Raw genomic sequence first — 14,091 nt, forward strand, 5'->3', positions numbered from 1 at the left:
CATCGCCGGAGCACACGGCGGACCGGAGCATCGCCGGAGCAAGCAGCGGGCTAGAGCGCTACCGGAGCATTCTGGTCGGAGTTCAAGTTCGTCCATGCGTGTGTACCGGGGAAGAAGAAACGCGAGGAGAAAATGAAGAAAAAAGCAAAGAGGGATCTGTTCCGTCCGATGTCTCGCGGTACTGTATATTCATTTTAGTGAGCTCGTGTACTGTTTTTTAATGGTAGTGCTTGACGGGATTTGCAAGAGATGCTCTTAGCCCATGCGAAGGAAGACATGAGCGTACCCCTAGCCTGGCACACATACACATGTTTTTTTTGTTTTCGTCCTCACATACTTTTTTCATTTTCCCATTACTTTTAGAAATGCGGTAAAAACATATAATTAATAAAAAAACCTATTCAAAATGTCCGATGTGTATCTAGAATTTCGTTCATGCGGCTTTAAAAAGTGTTCGCACATAAAGTTCATACATTTATAGAAGTGTTTGTACCATTCAATTAAAACAAAATTAAAAAAGACTTGTACAAATTTACCAAGAAATATTGATGATATATTAAGAAAATGCTACCATTTAAAATTTTGCTCATATCACTTAATAAGTTAACATGTCTAAAAAAAGTTAACATGTCTACGTTTTGTCATTAAATATAACTTCATTAGCGCAATTCTATAAAAATATTAATGAAATATAAAATATATACACTCCTTTTTTTACATAAAAACATGAAAGAAAAACTTATAAAAAGTAAAAGATGATAGGTATAGAAAAGAGGAAGGAAAAATGAACGGCATTGAGTGTGACCCCAATTCATCACAGGAAGTTGATCATACAGTCATCAAACCCAAGACTGTATTATCACTGGGGCCTCATCCCTCGATCAGATACTCAGCTTGATCCTTGCTCTGTGAAGGAAGATTTCATGAAATATGTCATCAGTGATGTCTATGGAAAGGTGAAATGTAGAAACTCAGAGCTGACGTTGTCCATCGTTGGCGCATCAGAGCTGCCAAAAAGCATGTACAATGACTCATTTTACTCTCGGCACCTGCACCAGTATGGGGTGGGCTACCAGGCAGCAGATGACTGTTGGAGTACAATTGGCTAGGATATTGCTGGATCATCTGGCACATACTCTTTTGCATCTTTTATTCTGATCATCGGGCGGATACTCATCATGTCTGTGGGTTTCTTCTCATCTCCTTACTGCCCCTAGCAAAGGGAATCTGAAGATCAGGGTATTCTTTTATTAGCTCCCAGGTGTACTAAGATGATGAAACTGACTTGGTTCTGCTCTGATGGTTATTCAAGCGCATGTGTAGTACTGGTCAGTATATTTGGCATAGCGTCTGACAAAAAGAAAGAAAAAAAATGGCATAGTGGCTTATAGCAGTAGAATGTAAAATGTAGGCTATTATTCCAAAAAAAAATATGTAGGTTACATGGCTCACACCTGCCAAGCGGAAGCCCCGGTGGAAGGGTTACTGGAAACCTATTGAAGATGGGGAGGCAAACCAAAAAAAGAAGGTAAAATGTCTGCATGAACGCTGTCCAAGTGCGGGTTTCTGCTGTGAATTTTGATGCCTGCTGGGTGCAAATCACCCAAGGTGCCTGCAATGTATAGTTGATCTTGTCAGTAGTATGTGCTGTTACATTTTGCAAGCAGAACAGCCCTTGCCACTGAACAATTCTTTTTGTGTAACTGATAACTACCCGACTCCGAAGTGCCTGATCTGATGGGGTGTTACTGAATAATAATAAACTGTAAAGTGAAAAACCAGTTGAAACCTGTATGTGGTCTTGTTTCTGGTGCAGAGGTGGATGATGTTTTGTACGTATTTGGTATTGATGATGATGGTGATGGTGATACTGTTTAGCATGATGGTATTTTGTTGCTGCGTACATGGTCCAGGGCCGGCGTTCAGGTGAGAGGAGATGCATTTGGTCCAGGCCATCATGGCCTTGGCTCGTAGGTGTATGTGTGCCGTCATAGTATTTGCGTCACGCCTGATGACCCAGCGTAGCTCTTGGGATCATTCTATTTTTGAGATCCGAAGTTTGCGCATCATAGACAAGAGACCCACCCTGCAAACTCCAGAAAATTCGGCTGCACGTTCTCTGACTTTACTGAATCAGCTGCCAAGTTTGTGCATATGTTCTTAAATTCAGTTACTGCCAAGTCTGTGGATATGCCGTTAAATCGAAGGGGGAAAAAGCGTGTAGATATGTTTGCCATGGAAAGGGGAACGGCGAGAGCGATACGGCAGAGGTGAAAGCGGGAATTCACTCACGTTGTGTGCGTACATGGTCGTTGTCGCATGGTGGTGATGGCACAGGGCCACGCAGCCGCGCCTCCAGGCCACGGCGAGCGGCGTCGCGGTCACCTACGGCGGAACAGAATCATCGGCAGCTTTTGGCGTGGCGAGTAACATGCACGGCCAGCCACTAGCCATTCCATCCATCGGTGGCCTGGCCCGGAGCCATCTCACTCAGCTGCGCACATGCGCTGAGCAGCCCACCACGTCCGGCTGATCCCGACGCGCCCCCTCGCCCGCGCCACACGAGCTCACGAACGCAGCTAGGGCAGCACATCACTGCACAGGGGAAGCCGGTCGACGAACCGCGGCGCGCACGCTCCCTCAATCAGCCTGGCAGGGCGCGCCCGGTTACACACCGCACGTACCGGCCAGCGCGCGCCGAGGCCATGCCCACGCATGCTGTGCTCGGGATGCGTGAGTGACGCGTACGTGGGCGCGTGCATGCAGCCAAAGCATACGTGATGGCAACCCGGGCGAGAGCGCGCACGCGGCCGGCACCCGGCAGGTCTCGCTCGCACTTGCACGCACCGAGCAACAGGACAGAGCTCGACGACGACGCGGGCGGGCCGGTGCATATGCGTCCGAGGGAGCATGCACGGAGTGGAGCGGAGAAACCCGGTACTGCTGCACATGCGTCCCTTGCGCGCACCAGCCGGCAGTGCCCGCCGGTGGCGCGGAGCGGCACTCGCGGCGCGTGCAGCCGAAGCATACGTGATGGCAACCGGCGCGCGAACACGCACGCGGCCGGCAGGCCTCTCGCTCGCACGGACAAGCAGGACACGACTCGCGCGCGTACGTCCGCCGCCCGGCCGTGCCCTGCCCGTACCTGGCGCGGCCGCCCGGCCGCTCGACGCGACGGCCCGACAGGCACACGGGCGCGTGCCGCGCCGGCCGACCGCGTACGTGCAGCAGCGTAAATGCACGCTCGTACGTACTCCATTGGCGATTTACGTGCTCGCGTACTGATCTGGCCGGCGAAGGTCCCGGTCGGGCGACGGGCGACGGCGCATTAGCTTGACGCGCGTGGCAAGTCGACCGTGGTGGATCCATGATCACGGACGGACGCGTGAGTGCGTGCACGGAGCGAGAGTACCGTTGGTGGTACGCTGCCGCGGCTGCCTGCACGTACAGATTTATGTGCCCTAGCTAGCTTTAGCCTCCCTCATTAGCTGCGCGGCATCTGCATGTTCCGGTAGTCCAAGTACAGATTTATGTGCACTTTGTCTCGACGCCGATCCACCTGCCCTCGTCCGCTAGCCGCTACTATAACTAGCTAGCTCAGCTCAGCTCCATGCATGGACGGCCCCAAACCAACTCGTGCGGTGCATAACTCGCTGCCTGTACGTACATAGATAGATATAAAAATGGAGTTAAATACGTTGGAGGCGCCTGAACTTGTCCTCCGCGGTCAATTTAGTGCCTAAAGTTGTAAAATACATGAAATAGATGCCCTACCTTGTCCGAACATGCAAATGTGGTGCCTTCACTCGTATCCAGAACTTGCTGTAAATTTGTGTTCTTGTCTACTCTTCGAAGTACACAATAATGAGAATGGAAAAAGATTTAAATAAAAAATATTTGCACATTGATAATTGTATTTTTCATATGTGAAATTTTACGTGTTATGAAGCTAAACATGAACTTGAAAAAAGTAAAAGAAAATTGCAGAGTGATACGTGGATTGTATTTACATGGCTTTCTAGCTAAGAGTTGAATTCGAAGCATAGTTCGGGTGGCTGGGCGGATCGTGCCGTTGTTGAACATGATGTGCCAAGTTCAATGCCCCTCCATGGAGTTCTTTTTCATATTATTTCTCGCTATCATACGGTGTTTTCTTTTTTGACGTGAAACACGGGAGTTTTATTGCATGAAAGAAATTCGGTTACACTCAGCCCTAAGGCTGCTTACAATGAAGGATGGACAGTTATCCATCCAACACTCAAATACCGCTAAGGAAGTAGCATGTTTGGCACAAAGGTCGGCCGTGCCGTTGACATCCCTACTAACATGTTGCACCGAAAAAGAAGCAAAATTTGCAGCTCTTTCCCTGATTTCCTCGAAGATAGGCGTCACAATAGATCTTGTATTATGACACGAAAGCCATATGTTAACCACCTCTAAACAGTCGACCTCCATCACCACATGCGAGAAGCCCCTCAATTGGGCAAAAATAACTCCCTCGCGTAGCGCAAGCACTTCGGCAATGAAAGGGTCAATGATACCAGGTAGAGGTTTGCTCCATACGCCCAAAACGGAGAGGGGGGGGGGCGGAGGGGTTGTATAAAAATTCTCACTTGCAGGCCACCCAGTGCTTCTTAGCCATCGACAGGTGGGCCACTGTCACATTTGTACCACGCGGGCTGGTCGTACGCCCGGATAAAATGGGGGCACATTATTTGCACGGTCGGACAAGTTCGAGCATCAATTTCACATATTTTGCAACGGGATTGCTAAATCTCAGTCGATTAAGACTTAACCAAGTCTCAGTCGATGTTATATCCGCATGGTCTTACGTGGAGATTTGTGCATTTTATTTTCTTTCATACATGCTATGCCATTTGACTTAAGACTTGGTTAAGTCTCAGTCATCTGAGATGTAGCCACACACATTTTGCAACTTTAGACACTAAACTGACCGTGCAAGACAAGTTGAGGCACCTTCGGTGTATTTAACTCATAAAGATGTATACTGAATTCCTATCATGAACCCGAAAGCATACCGTCACCCCTTCTTCCATTGACAAGGTGCTAAATACATAGAGTGTGGATAGAACGGGTTGTTTCTCCCAGTGCAGATGAAGAGGGCGGTACAACTACAATGGCAATGCCAGAAGGCTGGTGAAAATTGCCGGTGACCTGCAGAAAAAGTAAACTGCTTCCCGCAAAATAAACGCGCGGAAAAGATCCTTTCCGGTTTTGGATGCTGTTCTTCGTCTGTCATGATCGGGACCGCGCGCTCCGGGAGCGTCTGCCCCGGCCGCGCGTCTACGCCGGCCGGGCGATGTGATATGCAAGAAAAGATGCGTGCACCGTAGTCGCACAAAACCATCACGATTATTGGTCCTGATCGATCAGCCCCACGATCAAGTCTCACGTCTCCGTCGAGATTGCGATCGCGATGAATCCGGGCACATGCACGAAAGACGAAACACGAGGCCATAGCTATGCTAGGCCGGTCCTCAACGTTAACACCATCATAGTCACGTACTGCTGGCTGCTGCTACAACTTGGCCAGTACGTGCGTGCCTGCGTGCGTGCGTGGTAACAGGAATGATCGTACTCTTCTTCTTAGTACTAACGTTTTGTTTTGCTCCATACGACTGATGGGTACGGCTAGTGAAAATTGCCGATGACCTGCATGCTTACATGGAGCATGGATAGAACAGGTTGTTTCTCTCAGTGCAAATGAAGAGGGCGATGCTGATGCAATTGCAATGCAAGAAGGGCGGTGAAAATTGCCGTGACCTGCATGCTGCGAAATATATGTAGTGCGGATAGAACAGGTTCTTTCTTCCGGTGCGGATGAAGAGGGCGGTGCAACTGCAATTGCTATGCAAGAAGGCCGGTGAAAATTGCTTGTGAGGTGACCTGCAGGAAAAAAAATGAAAGCTGGTTCTCGCAAAACAAATGCACGGAAACGATGGTGCTCTTCGTCTGCCACGGTCGGGACCGCGAGCGCCTACGCCGGCCGGGCGTCTGACCGGGCGATCCGGCGATGTGATGTGCAAGAAAGATGTGTGTACCGCAGTCGCACAAAGGCATCATGATCATCGGTCCTGGTCGACGATCAAGCGACACGCCGGGCACGTACGTACGCCTCCGTAGAGAATGCGATCGCGATGAACCCGGGCACATGCAAGAAGAATGATGGAACACGAGGCCGTAGCTTAGGCTTGGCTAGGCCGGTCCTCGAGGTTGACACCATCCTAGTCGCGTACCGCTGGCTGCCGCTACAACTTGGCCGTGCACGCACGTCCAGCGGATCGGTCCAAGTATATGTGCCGTGCACGCAGTTAGCCAGTCACACTTCACCCATCTACAACGAATCGTGGGGTGTGCGTGTGATACGGAGTGAGTTGTCGACGGGAGACGGTGTCCCGGAGTAAAACGCGCCAATTCTCAACAACAACAACAACAACAACAAAAGGCACCGGAGGCCCTAATTGTTTCTGGTACGTGCTTCGCATGCAGTATGTCTCAAGTCAAACTATAAAGCTACCACATGGAACTCATGGGAAGCAATCCAAACTCGATGGTGAAAAAAAAAACAGTAAAGCTTTTGAAAAGAAGAACCGCAAAGTCGAGATCGTCACCAAGCGTCATCGTCATCACTCCTCCACGAGCCAGCGACCCGATCCGACTTCACCGTCGACTTTCGCCAACGAAATCCTCGTCGCCACAGACGCCGAAACCCATGCCGGCCAATGCCAAACAGTCGACTGCCGGTGCGGCTCCTAGACAGTTGCGACCGAGAAGACCAACAAAAGGCAAAAAAAAAAATGAACGGAGTTGGCGTCAACCAACACCTCCTCGAAGACCACCAGCCACTTGTCATCGTCACCACCTAGCATCCAGGGCAGCTTTAACTCCGCGACGGCATGGCGAGCCGTAGAAGAGACTTGTCGAGCACATCGGGGGAGAACGGACAACCAAAGCCTTGCTCTGCCTCTGCATCGCTGATCACTAGGGCTGTATATATGTAGCACCTGGGTTCACGTAATGTAAATTTGCAGAGTTAGAGCAACTCCAACGGGCCGACCCAAACGGACAACGATTTCGTCCTCTTTTTGTTCGTTTGGGTCGGCCGCCCGCCCGGCGTCCATCGTGTTTTTCATATGGGTCGGCAGCGTGCCCAATGCGCCGACCTATATGTGCAGGCGTGGCCGGCTGGCCGCCTAATTTTGCATTGCATTCTCACATATGGTGAAATGAAAATTTAACAAACAAAAGAGTCCGCCCAAATAAATAGTATAGTTTACAGGCCAAATAAAAATAAAAATGTTTCACATAGTTTTGCAAAATGAATAAAAAAGATACATCTATTGGTTGCCAACATGAGTCCACATATACTCAACCAAATTATTTTGCAGTTGCACGTGAGTTTTCCAATCACGCATGTCTTCATGAAACTGAGTGAACTGCTCAAATGTTGCCGCTACTCCATGCTCAGGCACAACATTCTCACCCTGAAACTGAAACCCTTGATCGTACAGACGTTCCGGGCGCTCGTCTTCTACGATCATGTTGTGCATGATCACACAAGCAGTCATCACCTCCCATAGTTTCTGCGTACTCCAAATATTAGAAGGATACTGAACGATGCCCCATCGAGATTGCAAAACACCAAAGGCACGCTCGACATCCTTTCTAGCACTCTCTTGCTCTTGGGCAAATCTTTTCTTTTTCTCTCCGACAGGGTTGGGTATTGTCTTGACAATAGTGGTCCACTGAGCATAGATACCGTCACCCAGATAATACCCTTTGTCGTAGGTGTGGCCGTTGACAGTAAAGTTCACTGGTGGGCTGTTGCCTTCGGCAAGCCTAGCAAACACCAGCGAGCGCTGAAGCACGTTGATATCATTGTGTGATCCAGCCATGCCAAAGAAAGAGTGCCAGATCCAGAGATCTTGAGACGCCACAGCCTCTAGTATGACAGTGCAAGCCCTGACATGTCCCTTATACTGCCCTTGCCAAGCAGAAGGGCAGTTCTTCCACTCCCAGTGCATGCAGTCTATGCTGCCAAGCATCCCCGGGAAGCCCCTGCTAGCATTCATCGCCAACAAATGGGTTGTATCTTCAGCTGTCGGCTCTCTCAAGTACTCAGGGCCAAACACAACAATCACAGCCTTGCAAAACTTATACAGGGACTCTAGGCATGTAGACTCGCTCATACGGACGTACTCGTCAATTAGATCACCGGGCACTCCGTATGCAAGCATTCGGATGGCGGCAGTGCATTTCTAATAAGAGGAGAAACCAATCTTGCCGACGGCATCCTCTTTGCACTCGAAGTAGTCATCATAGCCGACCACTCCCTCTCTAATACGGTTGAAAACATGCCTACTCATACGGAACCGGCGGCGGCATTTGTGATGTTTGAACAACGGGTTTGTTGTATCAAAGTAGTCCTTCCAGAGAAGGAAATGCCCGCTCTCCCGATTACGATTCAACGCCGGAAGGTGGCCCGGAATGGAGCCACGGAACAACGGCTGCTGGTTGTTGAGGTGGTGATGGACCAACACAGCAGCCAATATCTCCTCCTCGTCGTCGGACGAATCGTCGGAGTTGCAAAGGAAATTGTGGAAAAAGAACTCGTCGGCGGAGTCCATTTTCATACCTTGGCAAACTGTCGAACAACTTGCGGGCGTCGAAGAAGGAGACAGCCGGCGAGGGGAGACGCGACGCCCACAGACTAGCTAGCTGCCCGGCCGGCGTCCGACGAGGGTGACGGCGTCCGACGAGCGTGTCGGTCGTCTGTGACTGGGGCGGCGAGGCATCTTTTTGGTCGCGGGGCGGCTGGGCGTGGGGGAAACAGCGGCGGGGAACCAGCTTGCTCCCTGGCGGCAAAACGGCGGCGGTGGGCGACTGGGGGCAGGGGCGGCGTTGCTGGGCGGATGTGAAGGCGGCGGCAGCTACAAGAGTCACCGGCAAAATGAGCGGCGGCGTCGGTGACGGAGGAGGCGGGGGCGAGGGTTGCTAGTTGGCTGGGGAGAGGGAAGGCCAATGTGCCACAGACAAGCGGGCCCGGGGACAGGAGTAGGCGAGCAAACACGCGTCCTTCGTGTGTCCGTGGCGACGCAAATCAGGCTAAAAATTGGCCGAAAATGGGTCGCCCGCGACGAAAAACGGACGCGCGTCCGTTTGGGTCGGCGCATTGGGCCTCCTTTTCTATCCGCGCCAACCCAAACGAACGGCCGCGGATGAAGTGGATCGCCCCATTGAAGTTGCTCTTAGCCGCATGAAAACAGCATGATTAGGGTCGTGATCATCGCCCCATGATCAAGTGTCACGCTCATCCGTTCCCCGCGCATGTACGTACGGCCTCAAGATTGCACAGAGAAACACGAGCCGCTGGTCCACGCCAGCAGTGTATTTCAGGCTCCACGACAAAATAAAATGTGATGATTTCGCTTCCTGGAGACTGGAGTACGAAATAAACAGCATCATAATTTGGGGTGCAGTACACTGTACACGTACTGGTACTCCAACCACAACCGATGGAGTGGTGTCGCTTCCCGGCAGCATCCATCAGCAGTAACCCCGTCAGTACCCATATACAGTGTAGCAAATTGGTACGGTACGATAACTCGTACTACCACGCTTGTCCAAATCTCCGTTCAACCTTGTCACGTCGCCCTCGCGCACGTAATAAATACTACTCCATCGTTCTTAAATGTAAGTGTTATTATAGATTTCAATAAGAATTAGTACATACGAAGCAAAATAAATGAATCTATACTTTAAAATACGTTTCTATACATTCGTATGTAATGCCTATTGAAATTTTTTAAAAAATTTATATTTACAAACGGCACGAGTACTTCCTTCTATGTATATTAGGTTAGGTGTCGTTGATTTATTAGTTTATGGATCAAAGAGAGTATAAGATAACATGCGCGTACCACCTGTCTATAAGAAAAGCTCTTCTTCTCCCGTCGGCGCCGCCGCTAATCCACCCCATCTTCGATGGCCTCTAGGCCATGGAGGTGCGTAGGATCTCCCTCCCCCCCCCCCCCCCCCCCCCAGCGGCGGGAGGGATCCCGATCTCATTCTTGTTAGATTCAGCGTCTGGGTTAGAGCTGTGTAGCGGCGGCGCTGTCCCTTAGTAGGAATAATATTTCCCACGTTCTATCCCCGTCCCGATGGTGCGTCTAGCATCGCCGGAGGGCGTGTGGTGGTTTGTCTCCGTCGGATCTCACGGGATTCGGTCGGTGCCGGTCTTCGGTGGATCCTTTGGATCCGGTCTTTGTTTGGATTTTTACAGGTTTGACCCTTTTGATCTACGACCTTCTTCATCGATGATGATTTTTTACTCTGGTGCGTACTACAACAAGGTTTGCCCGGCTTCGGTGATGGAGGGACAATGATGGCGGCGCGCCTTCGGCTCGCTCCAATGTTTGTAGTCGTCGCTAGGTGATCCACGGACATGGTTGTCATATTTTTACATCTGTTGTTCTTTGTACTGTCATGATTGAAGGTGAATAGATTGAAAGATTCTTAAAAAGAAAAACGAGTGAGGAGGTGAAGCCATTCATCCTCACACGACGTTTTTCTTTTGTTACGAAAGGGTGTAAATAATTGACCGACGTAATGAGCCACCTAATCAAGGAGAAACTAACTAAGATGTGGATATACATGGCCAGATTCCTACCGGCTCACCTCATGTAGCTTAACCACTACTAAGACTTGCACTTTCCTGCTAGCTACACGAACGAGCACGGATCATGGCACCGGCGAGGGAGGGAGCGTGCGTGCACCGCACCGGCCGGTTTGTCCGTGTTTCGGGTGGTGCGACGGGAGGCCACGTACGTCGGCCGGCGGCAAAGCAGCGTGCGTTTCCAGCCGGGGTCGTTATCGGCGCACGTTGTGGGCTCTGCTGCCGCTGCATGCATGCATGCATGCCTCTTGACTTTCCTTCCCGCCCGTCCTCTTCCGCCTTCCGTTTTGTCATGGAGACGAACGAACATCCTCAGGCGACGGCACGGGCCCCGGCCCCGCACGTCAGCGAGAGCGGGAGCGGCAAGGAGTAAAGGCAAGGGACAATGCCACGCCGACGGACCTGGGCAGAGAAGGTAGTAACGGAAAGAGAGGAGCGACACGACATGCCCTGCCCCTGGCCTGGCCTGGAGCCCATGCATGTGGGCATTCCACATGCATGGGGTACGTACCACCACCTTGGACGAAATTTGTAAAAAATTTGGAGAGTTAAAAGCATTGGGAGTCTTACGACTTGTTCTCAACGTGATGCTTTAATCCTAAAACTTGCATTTTGAGTCTATGCAGTCCTAGAACTTGCATCAAATGTGCAAATTTAATCCTGACGAATCACAGAGCGGCAAGTGGACGCTTGGGTCCCGACCCGGTCAGTGCGCGGCATTTTGCAACGAGGCCCCTGCCTTTGGTTCGAATCAACTCATAGGATACGAAAACACCTGAATTAAAGAATGCAACTTGGGCATAGCCATCGTCGACGCCATCACCGTCGACGCCGCCGCCCACGACTCCTCCTCCTCCATCCACCTCGCCTCCGCCTCCGCCGCCAGCAGCGCCTACCCGTCCCCGTCCCCCTCCCTGCCGGCGCCCTCCGCGTCCGGCTCCGGATTCCGGGAGCGCAAGGTGGCCGACGTCGCGCTCGTCTGGAAGGAGCTCAGCGTCTCCGTCCGGGACGGACGGCGCCGCGTCGTCAGGGGCTCCAACGGCTACGCCCTGCCCGGCACCCTCACCGTCGTCATGGGCCCCGCCCGCTCCGGCAAATCCACCCTCCTCCGAGCCATCGCAGGTTACAGATTCTTGCCTCGCCCTCACTCCACTGCTCCACTCTGCTGCTTTGACTGAATTTGAGCTTCTGTTACTGACTCATGTCACACTCCACTCCACTCCACTCCACTAGTAACTGAATTTGAGCTCACTAACTGATGCCACTAGCTGCTCTCAGGGAGGCTGCGCGGCGCCGAGCGGATGTATGGCGAGGTCTTTGTCAATGGCGTCAAGTCACCATTACCATATGGATCATATGTAAGCTCTTTCTTCCGCACACAAAATGCACAATCCTGTTGAGAAATGTATGCTCTGTTAAATCAAGCATCTTCAGACTGCTGTCAACTTCTGCCTCGTATTTGTCAGATTTCATTGCTTTGATGGCCATTTACAGCTTCCACTTATCACATTCATTACTACTCCACTTAGCCGGGTGTCACTTATCAATCTGATCATGTCACACCGAACAACTGAATTATCTATGATATGACCAATTGCTTCTATGTTCTATCTAGCCGATCTTCCGTCAGTGCATATGCTTACGTTGCTAAAATGTTGATTTGCTGCTGATGCTAGCACTGCATGCCATGGATTGTTTATGTCCTGTTCCTTGGAGCGCTTGTAGGGGTATGCTGACCGGGACGATGTGCTAATCGAATCTCTCACAGTACGGGAGATGCTGTACTACTCGGCGCTCTTGCAGCTCCCGGGCGTCTTCTCTTCGAAGAAGTCATTTGTGGAAGATGCTATCGCGGCCATGTCGTTGGGTGACTATGCTGACAAACTCATTGGTGGACACTGCTTCACAGAGAGGCTTCTGACTGGCGAGAGGAGGCGGGTCAGCATTGCAAGAGAGCTTGTGATGAGGCCACATGTTCTGTTCATCGATGAGCCTCTGTATCACCTTGACAGGTTGTTTCTCTTCTCCATAATTACCTTTTTCTGACGAAAAGCAGCCAGTGCTGATTTCATTTAGTAAGAGGAAGAGCCAAGAGTAGCAGTAGCAGTTACAAGTGTGTAAGCAAAATAGAGAGCAAGAAAGGAAAGAAAGACCATAATTACATTTTGCTTGTTTGTTTTCCTTTAGTAAAAATAGCACCTGTTATGTATGCGTGTGGTTGTGTCCTGCATTCTGAGGAAAACGTCAGTCTAAGCTTTTTCAGTCTGCTAAGAACGAGAGTGTTGTGTTTTATGAAGGATGGGTGTTAACACGATTGGTGCACTCTTGCTTCATAGCTTGTATCTTTGAACGTTGTAGTATAACTGCAGATTAAATTACACCGTGTAACTTCTCTTCTTTTGATGCAGTGTTTCTGCACTCCTCTTGATGGTAACACTGAAGAAACTTGCCAGCATTGGGTGCACAGTCATCTTCACAATGTATCAAAGTAGCACGGAGGTTTTTGGACTTTTCGATCGGATTTGCTTGCTTTCAAATGGGAATACCCTCTTCTTTGGGGAAACATTGGCTTGCCTGCAGGTGAATAAGTGTTTCTCTGTAGTATTGTTTATTGACTCTGTCAAGGACATTTTACATGCATTATCAATTTAAATTTACCACGAGTGAAACGGTGGTATCCAGTAATGGGACAGAACTAACTTTTTATATATTTTTTAGACTAGATACAGGGCTGTTAATCGAGTGGGATGCTATTTGCTTGATCCACTTAATCACCGATGGCTATGCCCAAGTTGCATTGTTAGGAAAGAAACAAACCCGCGCGATATAGATCACATACATCGGTCGGGGGGGGGGGGGGGGGGGGGGGGCAGACCATGGTATCCTAAAAAATTAATTCAGGTGTTTTCGTGTCTTGTGGGTTGATTCAAACCAAAGGCAGGGGCCTCTTTGCAAAATGTCGTGCGCTGACCGGGTCAGGACCCAGGCGTCCGCTTGTCGCTCTGTGATTCATCAGGACCAACTTTACACATTTAATGTAAGTTTTGGGACTGGATAGGATCAAAATGCAAGTTCTAGGACTAAAGCATCACATTGAGAGCAAGTTGCAGGACTTCCAGTGCTTTAAACTCTTTTTTGGAGGCATGCAGCAAAGGCGGCATGGCCTATGGGCCATCTTTCACTCATGTTGCGTTGCATGTTTCATGGTTTGAGGCTCTGAAGCCAGGCACGTCGACAGTAGAAATCTTGCAAAGCTACATCACGCACTGTAGCGTCCCAGCATGTGTGGAGCATATGTACGTACAACTGCCCTTGCAGGAGCAGTTTGCGTGGACGAACGAAATCTTGGAGGAGAGAACAGTTTCCTTTGTGAGGGGAGCTACTGCTGGGCGGCA

The 14,091-nt window shown here is 50.3% G+C and overlaps 1 protein-coding gene and 1 pseudogene across 1 annotated transcript; one reads left to right on the forward strand and one right to left on the reverse strand.

Annotated features, from left to right (window-relative positions):
* Window positions 1–7,358: 7,358 nt before the first annotated feature.
* LOC147983733 (uncharacterized) lies at window positions 7,359–8,648 on the reverse strand (annotated as a pseudogene).
* A 2,821-nt stretch (window positions 8,649–11,469) lies between these two features.
* On the forward strand, window positions 11,470–13,433 carry LOC125540943 (ABC transporter G family member 3-like). The gene is made up of 4 exons (XM_048704461.2): window positions 11,470–11,818; window positions 11,975–12,054; window positions 12,422–12,708; window positions 13,105–13,433. Exons 1-4 carry the CDS (start codon window positions 11,770–11,772, stop codon window positions 13,346–13,348), a joined length of 660 nt encoding a protein of 219 aa, XP_048560418.2. The 5' UTR covers window positions 11,470–11,769; the 3' UTR covers window positions 13,349–13,433.
* The last annotated feature ends 658 nt before the right edge of the window (window positions 13,434–14,091 follow it).

This window comes from Triticum urartu, chromosome 2A (assembly GCF_056163025.1).
Source record: "Triticum urartu cultivar PI428250 chromosome 2A, HENAU_Tu73, whole genome shotgun sequence".
NCBI lineage: Eukaryota > Viridiplantae > Streptophyta > Magnoliopsida > Poales > Poaceae > Triticum > Triticum urartu.

Excerpts from the sequence above, each read along its gene's own strand:
- LOC125540943 (XM_048704461.2), top strand. The coding sequence starts at position 11,770 with ATGGGCCCCGCCCGCTCCGGCAAATCCACCCTCCTCCGAGCCATCGCA. Across the intron at positions 11,819-11,974 it reads CCTCCTCCGAGCCATCGCAG|GGAGGCTGCGCGGCGCCGAG; the intron begins GTTACAGATTCT and ends AGCTGCTCTCAG. Across the intron at positions 12,709-13,104 it reads CCTCTGTATCACCTTGACAG|TGTTTCTGCACTCCTCTTGA; the intron begins GTTGTTTCTCTT and ends CTTTTGATGCAG.